The 20,691-nt window shown below is 40.9% G+C and overlaps 2 protein-coding genes across 3 annotated transcripts; one reads left to right on the top strand and one right to left on the bottom strand.

Annotated features, from left to right (window-relative positions):
• Window positions 1-7,032: 7,032 nt before the first annotated feature.
• LOC144711960 (uncharacterized) lies at window positions 7,033-12,889 on the bottom strand. Its single transcript, XM_078586120.1, has 4 exons — window positions 12,760-12,889; window positions 8,306-9,692; window positions 8,157-8,230; window positions 7,033-7,360 (listed from the first exon to the last, which is right to left on the bottom strand). The coding sequence occupies exon 2, from the start codon at window positions 9,648-9,650 to the stop codon at window positions 8,526-8,528; it is 1,125 nt and encodes a 374-aa protein (XP_078442246.1). The 5' UTR covers window positions 9,651-9,692; window positions 12,760-12,889; the 3' UTR covers window positions 7,033-7,360; window positions 8,157-8,230; window positions 8,306-8,525.
• Window positions 12,890-16,921: 4,032 nt separating this feature from the next.
• LOC144711670 (endoplasmic reticulum oxidoreductin-1-like) lies at window positions 16,922-20,691 on the top strand. 2 transcript variants are annotated; one of them, XM_078585670.1, is made up of 9 exons: window positions 16,922-17,415; window positions 17,497-17,631; window positions 18,385-18,640; window positions 18,733-18,843; window positions 19,136-19,254; window positions 19,343-19,447; window positions 19,532-19,734; window positions 19,849-19,972; window positions 20,378-20,691. In XM_078585670.1, exons 1-9 carry the CDS (start codon window positions 17,230-17,232, stop codon window positions 20,540-20,542), a joined length of 1,404 nt encoding a protein of 467 aa, XP_078441796.1. In that variant the 5' UTR covers window positions 16,922-17,229; the 3' UTR covers window positions 20,543-20,691. The 2 variants fall into 2 exon arrangements, with proteins under 2 accessions (XP_078441796.1, XP_078441795.1); XM_078585669.1 differs by having other exon boundaries at window positions 17,064-17,415; window positions 17,500-17,631.

Here is a 20,691-nt window from a genome sequence, read left to right as displayed (position 1 = left end):
AAGGGAAAGGGCCCTGAATAATTCTAGCCTAGGTGAACTTTGTTTAGGGCCTCCCCCTATTTAAACTAAGTGGGTATTTTTTGTAAAAACCCCCCAACCTTAGTTATATATTCTGATGTTTGAAAGATCATTTGTGCGTAAACCTCTAGGCCCATGCATTAGTCTAGTTAACGACTCCAAAGGCCCAATAACATGATTGGCCTTCTAAAGTAATTAACTATATCATCATATAGATTAATTAATGTTGGATCAATTTAACACAACCAATAGGTTGGGTTTCCAACCCATGGGGTGCCAAGCTACACCTCGTGCTCTAGAAGATAGAAAGTAGTATGTATCGACTTACTCACAGACTTGTTAGTCATCGGTTATTGTGTACATATAATCACTCATCCACTTGACACTCCTATGATGACTTAGGGTATCGTCAACTGTCAAACCCTAATCGGTCATCCAAGTTAGTACTAATGCGTTCGAAAATCATCGAGAACCCTTCTCAGATATTTCACTGCCTTGGTCAAGGACTTCATCGCATCGTCTTTCTTGAGCTGTCACCTCTTATACCGAGAATGGGTGATCCCATCTTGACCATGCAATTATCTTCGTGAACTTCTTGATGCACCCAAACTAAGACTGTTTAGAATCCCCTTATAAGATACATGTTGGTCATAGTCAAAGTACAATTCTCCATCTACAAGATGTCTTTGGTGTCTGCAGTCTAAGGACCACTTACACAATCGTGATGTGAATCAACTTGATAGACATTTTGGTATAATACCATTTAGGGATTTGTGCCAATCAATTCAGTGAACTCTTTCCACTAAATAGCACCCATTATAAATCATTAGTGTCTCCACACTAGTGGCTACAGGAGCGGACATACTCTCTATATTAGTGAGGGTAGATAGTGTTGTTCTATCCGGATACTTCAATGTCTTTCTCGAGTATCCTTTAAATAGGAATATAGAATACGTGCTTAAAAACTAGTGATCTTCGCATTAAAATCTCATCATAGTTCTCTAATCCAACCGTGTATTCATGGACTTCAATATAAGCATAAAATATGCACTATAATGAATGTGTTCTGTTAATGAGCATGGAATGAGATATGGAATGTGTGATTGGATTGTTGGTCACATATATTTCCATCACGTACTAAGAGATGTAGATAGTACAATATGAATAAGATGAATGGAATTAAGGGAGTGGGATAGATGAAGAAATAATGGGAGGATGGTGGATGCAAAGTTTGGGTAAGACGAGAGGTGAAGGAAGGTAATGGTTTACAATTTATAATTTAAATGGAGAGAACAATGTTCAAGATCATGATGTTGTAGATGATGTGTACTAGTGATGGATGATGATGGATTGGGATGGATATAATTAATTTATTTAATTAATGTATGTATCTTATTAATGTATGTGATGGAGAAAGACAATGTCAGGAAAGAGAAAAATCTTGGATCCTACATTCTATCGAGATAACAATAATTTTCTCATGCATATCAGCATATCCTCTTTTCTTCTGACCTTCCCCAAGTACTCGAGACACTAAGACAACCTTGATGGACCTTTAAAATCCTCAGTCTCTTTCAATATGCGTCTCTAGGAGAGAGTAAGCTCAAATATAAATATCCAAATATATGGATGGATAGAAGAGGGAAATATGAAGCTACCTTGAAAGTTTTAGCTTGATTGGTCCTCTAGATCCGTTAGACATTAAGACCTAAAGTTGAGGGACTTGTGGGTATTAATTTAATTCATTTATTCTCTCTCCTCATCCTCATCACCAATGCCATGTTGCTTTAAGGATTTTGTCTTTAGTTTGGCTTTAGATGTGATGATTGGCCATGATTATTCTATGGCATCCTTAATCGACAGCCCATATCATGCCCCGTGTCCCCATAGGAGAAAGGAAAAATACAAGGAATAGTAATATAATATTATTAATTATTATATTAAAAATAGTGTGTGATGGGACAGTGTGTCAGCATGTGCCACATAAACACCCTTTTCTAAAAAATCCCCAAAACATGATGGACACATCCACACCATGTGTCTTGTGACATGTCAGTTGGTAGTGCAACTTTCAACCAGTCAAAAGTTAAAAAAGAGAAAGTAGGTAAATATTATTTTATTCCTCTCTCTATATTTTGAAAATCGCATTTTTTTGCAAATTAAATCTCACCTTTGTAATGATTTGGCCACATCATCACCTCAATTTTGAAAAAAAGAAAGCCTTAAGCTAATTTTCTGCAATAATTGGTTTACATCAGTCATTTACTAGGTTAAATGATTGGTCGTCGTTCCAATTATCAAATGGCAACACGTGGCATGGAGAATTTTGAGCCTATAAATTTCATTAATTCATTTAAATTAATTTTAATTTAAAAAACACAAACAAACACATTTCTCCAACTTTAAAAAATCAAATCTGATAGAATCTAATGTCCAAAAATTCAGAAAAATGATATTCCAACTCAAAATTTTGTTGTCTTTCAGAAATACTTATAAAGTTTCCAGAAATACTTAAAATTTTTAATAAAATCAAAAAAATCATTCTAAAAATGTATTTAATCATTTTAGGCTTAATAATATACATATATAACCAACATAATGCAAATAAGTATGTAATATCATCATTTTAACATATTAAGAATGTGTGTATTTAATAAACCAGAAATTAGGGTTTAAATATGTCATTTAAGGCTTATGGTTTATACTTATCATATAAGTAGGATTAGATAGTAATATTCGATGTCCATCTTGACCATCCATTGAATATGAATATTTAGAATACAATTTTAAAGACTAGTGATCACTTTATTAAAATCTCATCATAATTCACTTGACAAAGCACATATACATGGACTTCATTAGAAACAACACACTTCGATAATAATGAACAAATATTTTGTTCAATGAACTTAAATAAAACATGGCGGTATAATTTGACTAGACGGCCGCATGATATCCATCAATCACCATATCACTTTCCCTCATTGCAACACTCTCTCTCATATCTACACTCTTTCTCAACTAATTGCTTTCTTGTCTACTCACTGTCCGTCGCTTCAAAAAACTGTCTCAAAAAAACTCTATCTTAGCTCTCTTTCACACTCTCTCATCTCAACACTCCCTCTTTCCCTCTATCTCTCTATCAACACTATTTTTGTTTCATCTCAACACTCTAAAAGTCTTATTAATATCTATTTATCTATGTCTCTAATTCAAGTTATCTCTCTATCAACATTATTTCTCTCTAGTATCAGCAATTTCTCTCTCGTATCAGTACTCTCTTTTCTCTCTCTCTCATTCAACTTTTCTTTATCTATCGTCACACTTGATAATCGCAAATACCATGTTAATATTCACAGTAATTTCATATTTTATGTATTTATTATCATTGAAATTATAACATATTAATCCTTACCAACCATGTGGTATGCACTCGAGCCCCTTCCTCACTTTAACTCTCTTGGCAGGACCTTCCTCGGGAAGCTTGGGATGCCATGTGTAGATAGCCTCTGACTGCCGGCTCTTCGTACGCGTTGCTCCCTACCGAAGGCTACTCTCTGCGATTGGCGTATTGCATGGAGCACTAGAGGCGGGAGTGCTCACCCTCTCGCCTGATTGTTGTAACTGCCACGCACCTCCATGGTGACACTTAATGAAGGCGGGAAAAGCTCCACACACTCCATGCACCACTACGGTCGGGGTCCATCACATTGTCGGCAAGATCAAACTTCTCTGGGCACTTCATAGGTATCACTCATGTGTTTTTTGTTTTACCGCTCCCTGGGCATGGGCAAGCAGGGTCTGTGAGTAAGTGGGGCATTTACACTTACTCCGTACCTATAAACGTTGATGAACAATCCACTTAATAAATAAAAACCCCATTGGTGGCTTCCAGGGCACGGCTGGATCAGTTTGCGGGCACAACCTTGGGGTTGGCCGTACCCGACACCGTGTTTTTTGCCAATAAAAAAGACTTAAAATGATTTATTACATTTTCCGTGCTTTATGATACTTTAACACAATTTTATGACATAAATTTCATAAGTAAAATGTTTTTATAAATCATAAAATAGAGATTTATTATATTTTTAGAATGATATTCTGATTTTTAAGATTTTATGATATTTTATGAATTTTTCTGACATAAATTCAAAATATTAAAAGTCAAAAAATAAATTTAAATTATTAAAATAATTTAAATGCATTTATGAATTTTCTACTCTTAGAATTGCATGCCAAGATTCAATTTGCCAAACAATTCGGAAGAGAGAGAAAATTGGATGGTTTAGATTGCTTCAAATTGAAATGATGATATCAAACCATTTAGATAAGTTTCGGGTTGAAAATTTTAGGGTAGTTCTATATCTTATTGACCATATTGTATCTATAAATAAATCCCCCATCCATTCAAAAAAGACACAATTGGATTTTGTTCGTAAGAATGATTACTAGAGTGATTTGTTTGTTCAAAATCCCACTTGGGTCCATTCTTACACTCCACCACGGAAGGATTGAAGGACTGACATTCATACTGAGACACATGAATAAAAAGTACTACTCAGCCCATTGGGCACCTGTTAATGAGGTTAGTGTGATATTTGTCTTTTTTTGACTTATGTCTTTATCCTTTTTCTTTAGTTGTCATCACTGATAGACTAGTTTGTCACCATCACAAATGCCCCCTTTAACTCAACTGCTCGTCAACGCATATCCGCCTCCATCTCTGTCGCATACACGGTGATAAAATCGTCATCACTCACCTGTGTTTCGCTGCTCGTTGGAGCGTATCTTTTCTGTCGCAATTTGCATCGATACCTCGTTTGTCTATGCCACCCCACTCGCATTCATCAACCATCACCTAGTTCTCCCAAAGTGTTAGATGAGGTATTTGTATACAATTAATTAGTATTTTTAATTATACATTTCTGTAGAAATTATAAAATTATCGAATAAAATTAGAATAAATTAGGTTAAATATGAATAATATTTTCTGACCTTCCTGGATTTTTTGAATCACCTTTCCCTAGTTTACTTTCATTAAATTGGATTTAATTCCTTAAATAAAAAGTGAAATCCAAGGAATAAAAATTAAAGTTAAAATTCACTTATTCAATATTTGCTCCCTTTTGAAGAAACCGTAAGCCTCAAACAACATTTCTAACCGTGATTTTCGGTTCATCAACACTCTTTATCTTATCTCAGAACTCCCTCATCTGAGTACTCTCTCTCATCTCAACACTCTTTCTCACCTCACAACTCTCTTCACATATAAGCTCTCTCTGTCTCTCATCTTAGCTCTCATTCTCTATCTCTCTCATATCAGCACTCTCACTTTCCCTTTCTCTTCCATGTTCTCTATCAATCAGCACACACTCTCTCTTTTGTCTTATTACTCTCTCTCTACCTCTATCATTCTCTCTCTATCATCATAATCTCTCTCTCATCTTGACACTCTCTCTCATCATTATACTCTCTTTGTCTCTCTCTCACCGTAGTACTCTCTCTCTCATGTCTTAGTTGTCTCCCTCATCTTATTTATCTATTTCTGTCTATCAGTACTCTCTCTTTCCCTCTATTAGCACTCTCTCTCATCTCAGCACTCTCTCTTTCCCTCTATTAGCACTTTCTCTCATCTCAGCATTCTATTGGCACTATCTTTCTCTCTCTTTAATCCAATCTCTCTGTCTATCTCTATCAACACACACACTTTCTCTCCGAAATCCAAGGAAGATGAGAGAGAGAGAGAGTGCTGGGATGAGAGAGAGAGAGACAATACACTGTACACTCAAAAGTATTCCCCAAAGAACGGTTCTGTACCCGACCTGCAATAGATCCATGTCACATACCTGCAGTCCAGCCCAGCGTGAAGCTCTCTGGGATGAGAGAAAGAGAGAGAGGGAGAGGGCTGAGAGGCTTCACTCTCATCACAGAACTCTCTTTCATATCTCAACTATCACTCTCACATCTCAGCAATCTGTATCTGAGCTCTCTCATCTTAGCTCTCTTTCTGTCTCTCTCATCTCAGCCCTCTCTTTTCTTTCTCTCTCTCTAGCAGCACTCTAGTGGCACTCTCTCTCATCTCATCACTCTCTCTTCCTCTCTCCTTCATCCAACCTCTCTCTCTCTATTTCTATCAGCACATAGGCTCTCTCTCTCATCCTATTACTCTCTCTTTGTCATTCAAGCTATCTTTCTCTCATCTTAGAACCCTCTCTCCTATCTCAGCTCTCTCTCTCTCTCTCACACACACACATCTCTCTACACACACAGTCTCTCTGTAGTCTAGGTATCGTCAGTCGTCATCCATCACGTCACACGTCACCGTGAAGGTCCCGTGACGGATGACGTGACGGTGACGGTGATGGATCTGAGGGCTCGTGACGGTGACGGTGACGGTGACGCGGAGCCCGTGACGGTGACGGTGACGGTGATGGGTATCCCATGACGGTGATGTGACGATTATTCCGTCACGGTGAGGTCCGTGACGGATTTTACTATACAATTTAATAATATAATAGTAATTATTTGGTTGAGAAGATTCACTTATTTTATTTGAATATGTGTTTGAATGCAATGGGACTTTGAAAATAAAACTTTTCTAGAATGGAAATTTGAAAGGAATAAGTAAAATACCACAAATTGAGACAGAAATAATTAATATTCTAAATTTGGTTTGAGAGAATGAATTTGATAAATAACTATGGGATTGATAGAATATTTAATTTTATAAGTTCAGGTCAAAGTTAAATATTTAGGAATAAAAATAGTTTTGATATTAAATAAGAATTAAGAAATACACTAAATGTCAATTTTTGAAAGACAATAAAGGTATAAGATTGAAGCTATCTTAGTTTTAAAAATAAGTAGAGGAATGAACTAAGAGATACCTTCAATCCTAGTGAACTATCGGCATATTGGGTGATATCATAGGCTTGTAGTTGGTATCGGTTACAAATGGTAGAAAGATTCAGATTCAAGTATGAAGCCATAAAGGTTTGATGTTTCAACATAAAATTTTGTGACGTCAAAAGTTCTGCACAAAAACGTTCTGACAGAGATAGAAAAACTATCACCATTGTCGTCTGATCATTCATACAACTTTTTCCATACCTTTCGTCTCTTTCTCCTCCTATCCTTCTCTTGACCAGTACAAGGGCAAGATACATAATGCCATTGTACAGATACGACGCAAAAACGCGCACCCGTCTTGGAGAGCCGCTCGATTACGCTAACCAGAGGCCACCTGTGCACGAGGGGCAGCATAGCTCTTTAGTAGTATTTAGTGGAAGCTCTTCCGTCTTCTTTTCTCTAGGTTTCTGTGCCGCATCATAGAGAGCCTGCCCTACAAAGGCCGGTTCACATCAAATATAAGATATTAAGAAAAAAAATAAAAGCATATCAATGAAAAGCACGTCTTCAAGCTTTAAAAATGATCCGGTATTCTGCCTTGGTTAAAAATGAAAATTAATTCAAGAAATAATGTATCAGATAAATACTTCACTGTTATACGCGTGGATCCTTTCTTCATTAATAAGAATGAAGGTAATCATAACGGAAAAAAATCGTAATTGAACCATTTAGGGACTGTCTCATAAGAGATATTCAGATTTTATAGTTCCCATGTAGCATTCCTGCGCAACAATAAATGAAGTGATATCTTCCCATGTGCCCTCTAAACAAAGAGAAAATCGAAGATAAGCTCCTGTTTCCTAAACAATTTCACTTAGGTGTAATATTTCAAAAATAAGAACTTCATCTAATAAAAAGGTATGTAATATCATAATCGATTTATTTCATGAAGCAGTGTATTCTGCCGTGGTCATAATCGATTGAAAAATAAAATCTTCATCTAATAAAAAAATTTCTAAGATTATAATCGATTTATTTAGTGAAGCAGTTTATTACTAAGATCATCTAATAAAAAGGTTTCACGTCTTCAGGCTTTAAAATCGATCCGGTATTCTGCCTTGGTTTAAAATATCATAAGCGATTTATTTCACGAAACAGCGTATTTTGCCTTGGTCACTATTGTTTTAAAAAAAAACTTCATCTAAAAAAAGGTTTCTAAGATCTTTATTTTTTGGACTACATAAAGGTCTCTAAGGTCGCCCATAAGTAATCGGCTAGAAGTAACTTACGGGGTAAATTTTGAAATGACCGTTGTTGGAGAATTGCCACTGCTGCAAAAAAATGACCACCAAGACCGCCGATCCTGCAGAAAAACTGACCATTGGTTACATTGGAAAAAATTGACCACTGCCGGAAGGAAATAAGACCAAAGACTCACACTAGGCGTCATCGTCAGGGGAATCTTCCCCTCTATCTCCATCGCACAGCAGACTGTTCTCGGCACGTAACCAGCACTTCATTGTAACTAGGAGCTCGATGCTTTCAGCACTAAGACGTGCTCGCTTGAAAGTGACAACTACACGTCTGGCCGAGAATAAATGTTCCGCTGGCGCACTAGTCGCACAAACTGAGAGGAACTCTTGCGCTAGCGTAACAAGTCATGGGTAGGATCGTGCACCAATACTTGCCCACCACCCCAAAGCTGCCTCGTTGTCCTTTCTCTCCGTTGATTGCAGATACGCCTCCAATTCCTCGGCTGGAGCGGGCACTCGTCGTTCCTTCTCTCTAGCTGGTGGTATGCCATCAATAAGTTCGGCGAGCCAATCTTCATCCTCGGGGTTGTTGTACATAAGTTCGTGCTGACTATGTTGAGGCATAAATTGGCGGACAAATGCAAGTGATTCCTGAAGGTTGGTGGAGTCAAGCGACGCTCCCTTATTGAAAGGGTCCAGAATTGCAGCTGTCGTCGTCGTACGGTTCGTCAAAATCATCATCTCATACTTTAGCATCTTTGACTTCATGCTCTCACAAGCTCTACGTATGGACGCAATCTGTCCGGCGGTCATCCTCCTTCCCGATGAAAAAATCGTGGCCATATCAAACTTGGACAGGATCGTGTCGACATGGCGCAACAACGCCTTCATGACGCGGATCACTTCCATGACTCTAAATGTCTTTGAGCCACTCACATACTTTGTCGTTCGATAAAAGGGCCCTAAAATGTCGCGGAAGTCTGCCAACATGTCCCACTCCTCCCTTGAGATTCTGATGTCCTTGTCAGTCACCGACATGATCCGTAACGCCATCAAATCAACAACTTCTCTCTTCTCCAATGCAGCATGCAACATGTCATGTGTACTGTTCCACCGCGTAGGGCAATCTAACGGTAGTTGGTTGGGATTCTTCCCCATATCGTTACAGGTCTTCACGTACTGTTGCCGTCGTTGTGTCGATGCTCGGATACTCGTCACCACTTGCCGAACACAGGCAATCGCATCCCCTAGGACGAGGCCACCATCATGGCTGACCATTTCCGCATGACTTGCCGCAGACTCCCACATGGCGTCCAAGTCGTCTGTATCGGCATCATAATCCGGTTCGTATGCTGCATCCCATGTGCTGATGTCGGAAGTCTTCTGAGGATTTGTGGTCACCGAAACACGTAATGACTGTAGTGCGGCCTGGACGATGATGTTCAACACGTGGGCAGCACACGGGACATGTCGGTCCCGAGTGAACCGGTTGTTTATCGGCTTCAGTTCCTTTGCGAGCATCCCTACCATCCTCCCATTGCTTGCCGCATTGTCGGTAGTGATTGCACTAACCTGCATGAAAAAATTGTTAGTTTTCAATACGGACAGAAGAGCCAAAGTTGAAGTCAGTTTACGAGCTCTCGACCTTCGTCTTCAAGCCGAAGTCGTCCAATGCTTAGAGGACTATTGCGCTCATATTCTCGCCGCTGTGTTTGCCGACTAGCTCACGGATAGCGAGTACACGTTCGCATAGTTCCCACCGATCGTTCACCCAATGAACCGTGATGCCGAGAAGACAACAGGAATTCTCGGCGGTCCATGCGTCAACCGTTAGGGACACACTAGGGACATCTGCTAATGCCGACACGAGCTTCGCCTTCATGTTCACATATAGCTTATGCGTCGCATCTTTGATTGCCTTAGACCATGTCGGGTCAATTGTCGTCTCAGCGGCGTACTTCCACATGATCTTGAACCCCACGTTGTCCACTATAGCCCACGGGGAGTCCGTGAGACAGAAAAACTACGCTATGATCTCCTTGGTTTTCTCCAGCGTCTTCTTGACGGTACCTCCTTGTCCGTATGCCTCGGTTATTGTACGCTGATCTGGATTGATACCCTTCATCTCGTTGTACAACTTGCTATGGGTGCACTCCATATGCCTCCAAAAGATGTTCGTAGAACCGCCTTTTCGTCGCTTAAGCCGATTGCGCAATGGATCTACTCTTTGGTCGCGGCATAGTAGGCACGCCCACACGCCTGCGCCAATCTCGGTGAAGTAGCGCAGGATTTTGGCCTTCCCTTTACGTTTAGGTCGTTACGACCCTACCACCGGTAGGGTCGTCTCCTGTACGTCCTCCTCCGAGGACTCTATGGCCACATCAACGCACGCATCGCCAATTTGAGTGCCCATTGCCGACTACGTCCTAGGGAAACGGGCGAAAAATGTTGCAAGAAATTCTTGTTTGAGAATGGAAACTAACTGCAAGAAAATCTCCACTTTAAAAAAAATATGTTCATTTCAATCAACAACTTCATCCGTAAAATAAAGTTGGAAGGCCAATCCAATCGTCAGGAAAAGTGCACAAATATGGAACATTTAAGCATTGTTAGAAATCGTTGGTAGATGTCATTTAAGCATTGTTAGAAACAAATATGGAACATTTAAATCATTCATTAAAATGTCTTCCGTTTGTCATCCAAACTCATAATATCTCTCTCACCATCCCTTTGTTATCCAAACTCATAATATCTCTCTCACCATCCCTTTGTTATCCAAACTTAACATCTCTCTCTCACCATCCCTTTGTCATCCAAACTTAACATCTCTCTCTCACCATCCCTTTGTCATCCAAACTTAACATCTCTCTCAACATCCCTTTGTTATCCAAACTTAACATCTCTCTCTCACCATCCCTTTGTCATCCAAACTTAACATCTCTCTCTCACCATCCCTTTGTTATCCAAACTTAACATCCCTCTCACCATCCCTTTGTTATCCAAACTTAACATCTCTCTCACCATCACTTTGTTATCCAAACTTAACATCGCTCTCTCACCATCCCTGCATCAAGCAAACTCAACATCTCTCTCTCATCCCTTTGCCATCCAAACTCACCATCACTCTTTCTCTCACCATCTCTTTCTCTTCCAAAAACTCACCATCTCTATCTCTCTCCTACCATCCCTTTGTCCTCCAAACTCACTATAATTGTCCTATGATGGACATCTTCGTCATCATCATTGCCATACATCATCATTGCCATACATCATTTCCAAGAGGGGCAAATATGTTGTCCCCAGACATGTCATTTAATATTCAATACTTTCCCAATTAAGTTGGCAAATAGGCAACAATAAAAAGAGAAAAAAAGACAAAATGCATATTTCTTGCAAGTGGATTATCTGCAACTGGTCATATTCAACAGAGGCACGTAATCCAATTAAACCAAACTCATTTTAAAGAAGAAAAAAAGAAAAAAACGAAACACAAGAAAAAAACCAGGGGCTCAGGATGACTTATCATAACGTTGTTGTTTACCATTTTCTAAAGGACGAAGATCAAAGTGTTTTCCTTAGGGTACCCAATTATGCCTGATCTCCACTTATACCAGTAAGTGATTCGACCATTGTACCCTATATTCAATGAGAAATACACTAGAGGCAGCTAAAGGGTGGATGAATTGTGGAGATGTGTAGGCCAACGAGACTATCCAAGTCTCATAGGGCTCATTTGGGACGGGTGACCTCTCTGGATCTTCATCAACTATTTTTCTAATCTTTTTCCAAGAAATGTTTATCTACTAAGATCGTCTCCAGAATTAATCAAACAACATTATTATTTTCTCAAGATCCACAAGCTTGCCAGACTCTGGAAACCAGGAGTAAGAAACTCCACAGGTTGGGGAAATTTGGGGTGGGCGGCCTCTCCTGTAGGTGAAATTTTAAGAGGAAAAAAATAAACTATTTTTCTAATCTTTTTCCAAGAAATGTTTATGTACTAAGATCGTCTCCAGAATTAATCAAACAACATTATTATTTTCTCAAGATCCACAAGCTTGCCAGACTCTGGAAACCAGGAGTAAGAAACTCCACAGGTTGGGGAAATTTGGGGTGGGCGGCCTCTCCTGTAGGTGAAATTTTAAGAGGAAAAAAATAAACTATTTTTCTAATCTTTTTCCAAGAAATGTTTATCTACTAAGATCATCTCCAGAATTAATCAAACAACATTATTATTTTCTCAAGATCCACAAGCTTGCCAGACTCTGGAAACCAGGAGTAAGAAACTCCACAAGTTGGGGAAATTTGGGGTGGGCAGCCTCTCCTGTAGTTGAAATTTTAAGAGGAAAAAAATAAACTATTTTTCTAATCTTTTTCCAAGAAATGTTTATGTACTAAGATCATCTCCAGAATTAATCAAACAACATTATTATTTTCTCAAGATCCACAAGCTTGCCAGACTCTGGAGACCAGGAGTAAGAAACTCCACAGGTTGGGGAAATTTGGGTGGGCGGCCTCTCCTGTAGGTGAAATTTTAAGAGGACGGCCTCCAATTTACATGAACACTACCCATATAAATAAGACGTAGCATGCAAGAGCGTAAACGATGGAGCTCCCCAGCGATGAATAGCAGACTCACCTCAACCTCGGCAGCTCTCGTACGGTGCCAAGACACGAAGCAGCTCAAGAAAACCCACGCAGCACTCGTCGCCCACTCAGCACTCCTCCCTTTGAGCGGCGGAGAAGCAGGCTTCGGAGAGGCAGCAATCGAGGGCAGCAAGCCAGCATTGCTTTTGATCGGCGGAGTTATACCATTATAAAAATGAAAAAAATTACCGTCACCGTGACGGTGACGTGATGGTGACAAGGGTTTGCGGACGCGTGACGGATTTTCTGAAAATCCTTGGATGAGTGACGTGACGGTGACGTCACGTCCAGTTCGTCACGACACCGTCCGTCACGGTTTGTCACCGTTCCGTCACGTCCGGGGCGTCACGTCCCTAACGTGCCGTTCCCTATTGTAGACCTATTTAGTTAATCCCAATGGGAGGGTTAACTTCCCCTGGTCCACCCAATAGGCCTATTTAGAGTTTTTTTTTCAATTAATGCCCATTGGGGACAAATTAAAACTATATGATAAGTCAGAGAAAGGGATAGATGGAGATAGGGATAGAAAAAGACAGAAAATCCACTAGCTTGGTAAGTCCAATTAGTCATATTTTAAGCCCATTAGGTCAATAAGTACTGAAATGAGAGATTGGCTTCAGGGATTCGGAGAGATCGTTCGAATGTTCGATCGGATTGGGCATTCGAACGATCGAATCTGAATACCGATCTGTCCTGTTCAAATCCTATCCGAACCCGATCTGAGCATCTGTTCAGATCGGATTGTTCGAACAAGGTGGCTGTTCGGATCGAATGTTCGAATAAGATCCGATTCAAACACGTTGTTCGAATCGGATCGAATTGAATGTTTGAATCCGGCGGCGCCCAGCGCCGGCCAGCGGCCGCCCAGCACCAGCCAGCAACCATCCAGTGGCTGCCAGCGCCTGCCAGCAGCCGCCAGTGCCGGCTAGCGGCTGCCTAGCACCAGCCAGCGACCATCCAGCCGCCGCCAGCCGCCGCCAGAGCCAGCAAGCAGCCGCCCAGCACCAGCCAGCGACCATCCAGCCGCCGCTAGCGCCGGCCAGCGGCTGCCAGAGAGAGTTGCTGGCAGTAGCTGGCCATTTGTTCAAAATTGTTCGAACTTGTTCGAACAAATGGCAATCGAACATGAACGAACCAAATTGTTCGTTCGAAACTTTCGATCGAACACAAACAAAGGGTTTGTTAGATCGAAAGATTCGAACAAATCATTCAAATCGGCTTTTGTTTGTTCGAATCTGTTGATCAAGATTCGAACGATCCAATCTGATCCGATCCCCAATGTTTAATGAGAGACATAGAGAGAGAGAGAAGAGTATTGAGAAGAAATATATATATATATAGTATTGAGACGAAACATAGAGAGAGGGAATATACTTAATTTTTTGTAAAGAGTCTATCCATACCTGACAGATCAATCGTGACCCGCAACGGGTAGAGATAGATAGATACAGACATTGGCACGACAAGAGAGAGCGAGAGTTTTCTGTGATGAGAAAGAGAGAGAGTGCTGAGATGAGAGATAAAGAGAGAGAGAGAGAGAGAGAGTCTGTGTGTGTGTGTGTGCTTAGATGAGAAATAGAGAGAGAGAGAGAGAGTGCTTAGATGAGGGAGAAAGAGAGAGTGCTGAGATGAGAAAAAAGGGAGAGTGTTTGATGAGAGAGACAGAGGAGAGTGCTGAGATGAGAGGTGGATTGCTGAATTTAAAGAGATAAAGAGAAAGAGAAAGTGCTGAATTTAGAGAGATAAAGAGAGAGTGCTGCGATGAGAGAGAGAGAGAAAGTGCTGAATTTAGATAGAGAAAGAGAGAGTGCTGAGATGAGAGAGGGAGAGAAAGTGAGCAATTTAAAAAGAGAATGAGAGAGAGAGAGAGAAAGTACCGAAATTGATACAGAAAGAGAGAGAGAGAGAGAGTGCTGAGATGAGAGAGAGAGAAAGTGAGGAATTTAGTAAGAGGAAGAGAGGGAGAGATAGAGAGAGAAAGTTCTGAATTTAGAGAGAGAGACAAATAGAGAAAGAGAGGAAAAGTGCACAATTTAGAGAGAAAAAGAGAGTGTGCTGAGATCAGAGAGGGAGACAATTCGGACTATATGTATATATAGAGAGAAAGTTCTGAGATGAGAGAGAGAGAAAGAAAGTGCTGAGATGAGAGAGAGAGAGAGAGAGAGAGAGAGAGAGAGAGAGAGAGAGAGAGAGAAAGTGATCAGATGAGAGAAAGAGAGTGATCAGATGAGAGAGAGAGAGAGAGAGAGAGAGAAAGTGCTGAGATGAGAGAGAGAAAGTGATCCGAGGAGAGAGAGAAAAAGTGATCAGATGAGAGAAAGAGAGTGATCAGATGAGAGAGAGAGCGAGAAAGTGATCAGATGAGAGAGAGAGAGAGAGAGAGAAAGTGCTGAGATGAGATAGAGAGAGAGAGATCAGACGAGAGAGAAAGTGCTGAGAAGAGAGAGAGAGAGAGAAAGTGCTGAGATGAGAGAGAGAGAGAGAGAGAAAGTGCTGAGATGAGAGAGATAGAGAGAAAGTGCTGAGATGAGAGAGAGAGAGAGAGAAAGTGCTGAGATGAGAGAGATAGAGAGAAAGTGCTGAGATGAGAGAGAGAGAGAAAGAAAGTGCTGAGATGAGAGAGATAGAGAGAAAGTGCTGAGATGAGAGAGAGAGAGATCAGACGAGAGAGAGAGAAAGTGATCAGATGAGAAAGAGAGAGAAAGTGCTATGATGAGAGAGAGAGAGAGAGAGAGTGATCAGATGAGGGAGAGCGAAAGTGATAAGATGAGAGAGAGAGAAAGTGCTGAGATGAGAGAGATAGAGAGAAAGTGCTGAGATGAGAGAGAGAGATCAGACGAGAGAGAGAGAAAGTGATCAGATGAGAAAGAGAGAGAAAGTGCTATGATGAGAGAGAGAGAGAGAGTGATCAGATGAGGGAGAGCGAAAGTGATAAGATGAGAGAGAGAGAAAGTGCTGAGATGAGAGAGAGAGAGAGAGAGAAAGTGCGGAGATGAGAGAGAGAGAGAGAGAGAGAGAGAGAGAGAGAGAGAGAGTGAGAGGAAGAGAGAGAGAGAGAGAGAAAGTGCTGAGATGAGAGAGAGAGAGAGAGAGAAAGTACTGAGATGAGAGAGAGAGAGAGAGAGAAAGTGCCGAGATGAGAGAGAGAGAGAGCGGAGAAGAGAGAGAGAGAGAGAGAAAGAGATGAGGTGAGAGAGAGAGAGAGAGAGAGAGAGAGAGAGAGAAAGAGAGAGAGAAAGTGCCGAGATGAGAGAGAGAAAGTGCTGAGATGAGAGAGAGAGAGAGAGAGAAAGTGCTGAGATGAGAGAGAGAGAGAGAGAGAGAGAGAGAGAGAGAGAGAGAGAGAGAGAGAGAAAGTGCTGAGATGAGAGAGAGAGAGAGAGAGAGAAAGTGCTGAGATGAGAGAGAGAGAGAGAGAGAGAGAGAGAGAGAGAGAGAGAGAGAGAGAGAGAGAGAGAGAGAGAGAGAGAGAGAGAGAGAGAGAGAGAGAGAGAGAGAGAGAGAGAGAGAGAGAGAGAGAGAGAGAGAGAAAGTGCTGAGATGAGAGAGAGAGAGAGAGAGCGAGAGAGAGAAAGTGATCAGATGAGAGAGAGAGAGAAAGTGGTCAGATGAGAGAGAGAGAGAGAGAGAAAGTGATCAGATGAGAGAGAGAGAGAGAGAAAGTGATCAAATGAGAGAGAGAGTGATCAGATGAGAGAGAGAGAGAGAGAAAGTGATCAAATGAGAGAGAGAGTGATCAGATGAGAGAGAGAGCGAGAAAGTGATCAGATGAGAGAGAGAGAGAGAGATTGAGAGAGAGAAAGTGATCAGATGAGAGAGTGAGAGAAAGTGCTGAGATGGGAGAGAGAGAAAGTTCTGAGATGGGAGAGAGAGAAAGTGCTGAGATGAGAGAGAGAGAGAGAGAGAGAGAGAGATCAGACGAGAGAGAGAAAGTGATCAGATGAGAAAGGGAGAGAAAGTGCTGAGATGAGAGAGAGAGAGAGAAAGTGATTAGATGAGAGAGAGAGAGTAATCAGATGAGAGATAGAGAGAGAAAGTGATCAGATGAGAGAGAGAGTGAGAAAGTGCTGAGATGAGAGAGAGAGAGAGAGAGAAAGTGCTGAATTTAGAGAAAATGACAGACACACCCCAGTAAACTGAAAAATATGTGTAGAAGACCAGATCCGTACCCGAGTGTCAAACTCGACCCGCCACGGATCCGTATCCAGTGCAGCTCAGCGTGAAGCTCTCTGATTGGCTACGCTTACGCGTCGTCGCAGTTGCCCGTTCTTTTTCTTCATACTTCCCCTCCACGCGACAGCGACGCTCGTCCCCCCCGCCGGCGGCAATTCAATTCCAATCTTTCCCCCGTCCACTTCAAATTCAACTCCATCTTCCCCTCCTCCCCAAACCCATCTCGCAATTTCCCGTTTTTCAAGCGGTTTTCGCCTCCCCCATCGACGAATTCGCCGCGAAATCGTCCATGGGCGAACCCCAGCAGAGCTCCGGCGATGGCGGGAGCGTTAGAAACAAGGGCGGGCGGCGTTGGCGGTGCGCGGCCGCGGCGGGCGCTCTCTTGGCGGTGTTCCTCGCCATGGCGGTCACCTCCGGCCGGATCTCCCCCGGAGTTTCTCTGATCGGAAGCGGGGTCGTCTCTTGCCCTTGCAAGGTCTGTTCTTTAGCTGTTTTCTCGCTTTGTAATTTGTTTTTTTTCTTTTTTTCTGTGGATTGAGTTTGGCTGTTCGATCAGCAGAGCTCGCGGCAGTACACTGGAGTTGTGGAGGACTGCTGCTGCGAATACGAGACGGTTGATTCTTTGAACAAGGAAGTTCTCCACCGGATTCTTCAGAAGCTTGTGGCCACCCCCTTCTTTCGATACTTTAAGGTGCGATAGTTGATTCGTAGACTTTGATCTTTCTCTCTTATTCGTTGTTTCTTGCAATTGTTTATCCGTGAAATCTCTGTGAGTATAAAATGCACGAAAATAGGTATGTTAAGTCCAAGTTTCAATCCCCGAGGATTTAATGTTCAAACCCGTTATTCAGATTGTGAGAACAAAATACTGTGTCCTCCATGGGATTCTGTTGTAGTTAAAAGTTAAGGAAGTTGGAAATGAAGAATTGATCTTTTCAGTTTCAGTGCTCATACTAAAACAGTAAAACCATGTTTAGAAAGCTGAGAATAGAGACGATTAGATTCTAAATATTTTATTTTTGTGACTTCAACATCCAATCCAATAAATTATTTGTCTTCAAAATTCTATCTTCTCGATAAATTTCCTTTAAAATCCAAGTAAATAAAGTTTCAACAGAGAAGCGAATTCCGTTATCCATCTTTTCTCATAAAATAGAAAAATCTGCAGCATCGATTAATGGTAGAGAAAAATCTATTCCCATGAATTGCTTAGTGGTTTAAGAAAACGATTATGAATGTTGAATGACGAATGACAATGATGCTGATGAATGATAATAACGATAAATAATCTTGGAAACCGGGCGGCGATAATTATTTATCATCGCCATTATTCACTCATCATCGTCATCATTGAAGCCAAACCCTAAGGAGAAGTAAATTCCTGTTTCCAGCAATTGTTAAATGGTCAGGAGAACATTGACTTATCTTATCTTCCCCATTTCAGGTTAAATTATGGTGTGATTGCCCGTTTTGGCCGGATGATGGGATGTGCCGTCTCCGAGATTGTAGCGTTTGTGAGTGTCCAGAGGGTGAATTTCCAGAGTCCTTCAAGAAGCCAACTTCTGGTCTCTCCCCGGATGACATAATGTGCCAAGAAGGGAAACCACAAGCAGCTGTTGACCGCACCATCGATGCAAAGGTTTTTAGAGGATGGAAAGTAGTGGATAATCCATGGACAAACGACGACGAAACTGATAATGGTATAAATCTCTATTTTTTAGTTATTTCAGTGAAATAGAGCACTGGGTTAATTTGGTTTTTCATAATTTTTTTTTCTATCCTCTTCTTTCAGCGGAGATGACGTATGTGAATCTGCAGTTGAATCCTGAGCGTTACACTGGCTATTCTGGTCCTTCAGCTAGAAGGATATGGGACGCAATCTACACGGAAAACTGCCCAAAATGTCGGTAACTCTTTCCTGGTAGTGTGCGGCTCAAATGATTCGATATGGCCTAAGTTATGATTTTTAATTATTTTTATTATTCTATGAATATTATTATCTCTAGTACTAGAAATAAATCTTTGAAACTCGGTCTTACGAACCAGCCTTCTAGGTTATCAAGGGTCTAAAATTTTGTATTGTGCGTTTAATGTCAAATTTTCTTATTTCTCCTTTGTGATATATTTTTTGTGTTAAATATTGAATGTTCAAACCGTTTACTGGTTTTTTTATTTTGTGACGCTGCCTTTTGCAGATCCTTCTGGAGAGACTTGCCCAGAGAAAAAGGTGCTGTACAAACTCATCTCAGGGCTTCACTCTTCCATTTCTGTCCACATCGCCGCTGATTATCTTCTGGATGAAACCAAAGATCAGGTGTGCTATCATTTTTGTGAATTATATTTGTATTGAATTTATTGCCTCAACTCTAATTGTTCTTTAATTTTTTTTTCGATGGTTTCAGTGGGGTCCCAACCTTGATCTTCTTCATGACAGAGTGTTGAAGCACCCAGAGAGAGTCAGAAACATGTACTTCACCTTTCTCTTTGTTCTTCGAGCAGTCACCAAGGTTGAAACCTTTTTCCCAAGCTGGATCGATTTTCTATGATCTTAGTCTTTGTCTAAAATTCTATTTATGGAATGGATGTTCCAGGCAAAAGACTACCTAGAGCAGGCAGAGTATGATACTGGAAACTCTGTGGAGGATCTAAGAACTCAGTCCTTGGTTAAAGAACTCCTCTACAACCCCTCATTGCAAGCCGCATGCCCACTTCCCTTTGATGAAGCCAAGCTCTGGCAAGGACAGAGCGGCCCAGAACTGATGCAGCAGATTCAGAAACAATTCAGAAATATCAGGTTGATTTTTATGAATACACTGCAGTAACTTTCATATTATTCTCACGATAATGATGGGTTGTTATATGAATGAGCTCCTTCTTGTTATTATGACTAATGTTAGTCATGTTTCAGTGCTATAATGGATTGCATAGGGTGCGAGAAGTGCCGCCTTTGGGGCAAGCTCCAAGTTCTTGGCCTTGGAACTGCTCTCAAAATCCTCTTCTCCGTTGATGGTCAAACTCATTCTAATCACCAGGTAACCAAACTCTGTCCTTTGCACCCTCAATATCAATCTCTCCCTATCCCTTTCAGTCTCTCACACCATATTTATGTTATCTTTACTGCCGTATTTCTTTCTATCTCTATCAGAATCTCTCTCCCTGTATACATTTAATATTATCATTTTCTTTCTGTATATCTCTATATCTAACTCTATCTGTCTCCATACCTATCTCTCTCTACCTCTATGTCTATCTGTCAATAGCTCTAAATGTTTCTCTATCCCCATCTCTATATCAGTCTTGATTTCTCTCTCTTTCTCTATCTCTACTTCTACCTTGACCTCAATCTCTAGATCTTCATGTCATTGTGAGAATGATGCTAATGAAGAAGCTTAGTTGATGAATAATGGAGTGACTGGGTTGACTTCTATCTTGAACAGCTTCAGTTGCAGAGAAATGAGGTTATCGCCCTGGTCAACCTTCTCAACCGGCTTTCCGAGTCAGTCAAATTTGTCAAGGACATGACCCCATTGGTCGAGACGAGCACGAAGATAAAGATGCCTTATCTCAGCACAGCATGGATCAAAGGGCTATTGAGAATGTGATTCACCTTATTCCATCTTGATTCTAGGAAGCTTCCCTGAAAGGAAATGTTTATTTTAGATAAAAGAAACGGGGAAGACCCAAAAATGAGAGTATTGTATTGTAAAGACGCATTCAAGATTTTGGCTAACATATTTCTCAATGTTTTACT

The sequence above is a fragment of the Wolffia australiana genome, chromosome 14, assembly GCF_029677425.1.
Source record: "Wolffia australiana isolate 7733 chromosome 14, ASM2967742v1".
NCBI classification, from domain to species: Eukaryota; Viridiplantae; Streptophyta; class Magnoliopsida; order Alismatales; family Araceae; genus Wolffia; species Wolffia australiana.
Note: the sequence above shows the minus strand (reverse complement) of the source record. Positions and strands in the feature narration are given on the sequence as shown.

Bases quoted from the DNA above. Each gene is read 5' to 3' on its own strand.
- LOC144711960 (XM_078586120.1), bottom strand. From the start codon at position 9,650: ATGGTAGGGATGCTCGCAAAGGAACTGAAGCCGATAAACAACCGGTTC.
- LOC144711670 (XM_078585670.1), top strand. From the start codon at position 17,230: ATGGGCGAACCCCAGCAGAGCTCCGGCGATGGCGGGAGCGTTAGAAAC. The intron at 17,416-17,496 runs GTCTGTTCTTTA...CTGTTCGATCAG, and splicing joins TCGTCTCTTGCCCTTGCAAG to CAGAGCTCGCGGCAGTACAC. The intron at 18,844-19,135 runs GTCGGTAACTCT...TGCCTTTTGCAG, and splicing joins CACGGAAAACTGCCCAAAAT to ATCCTTCTGGAGAGACTTGC.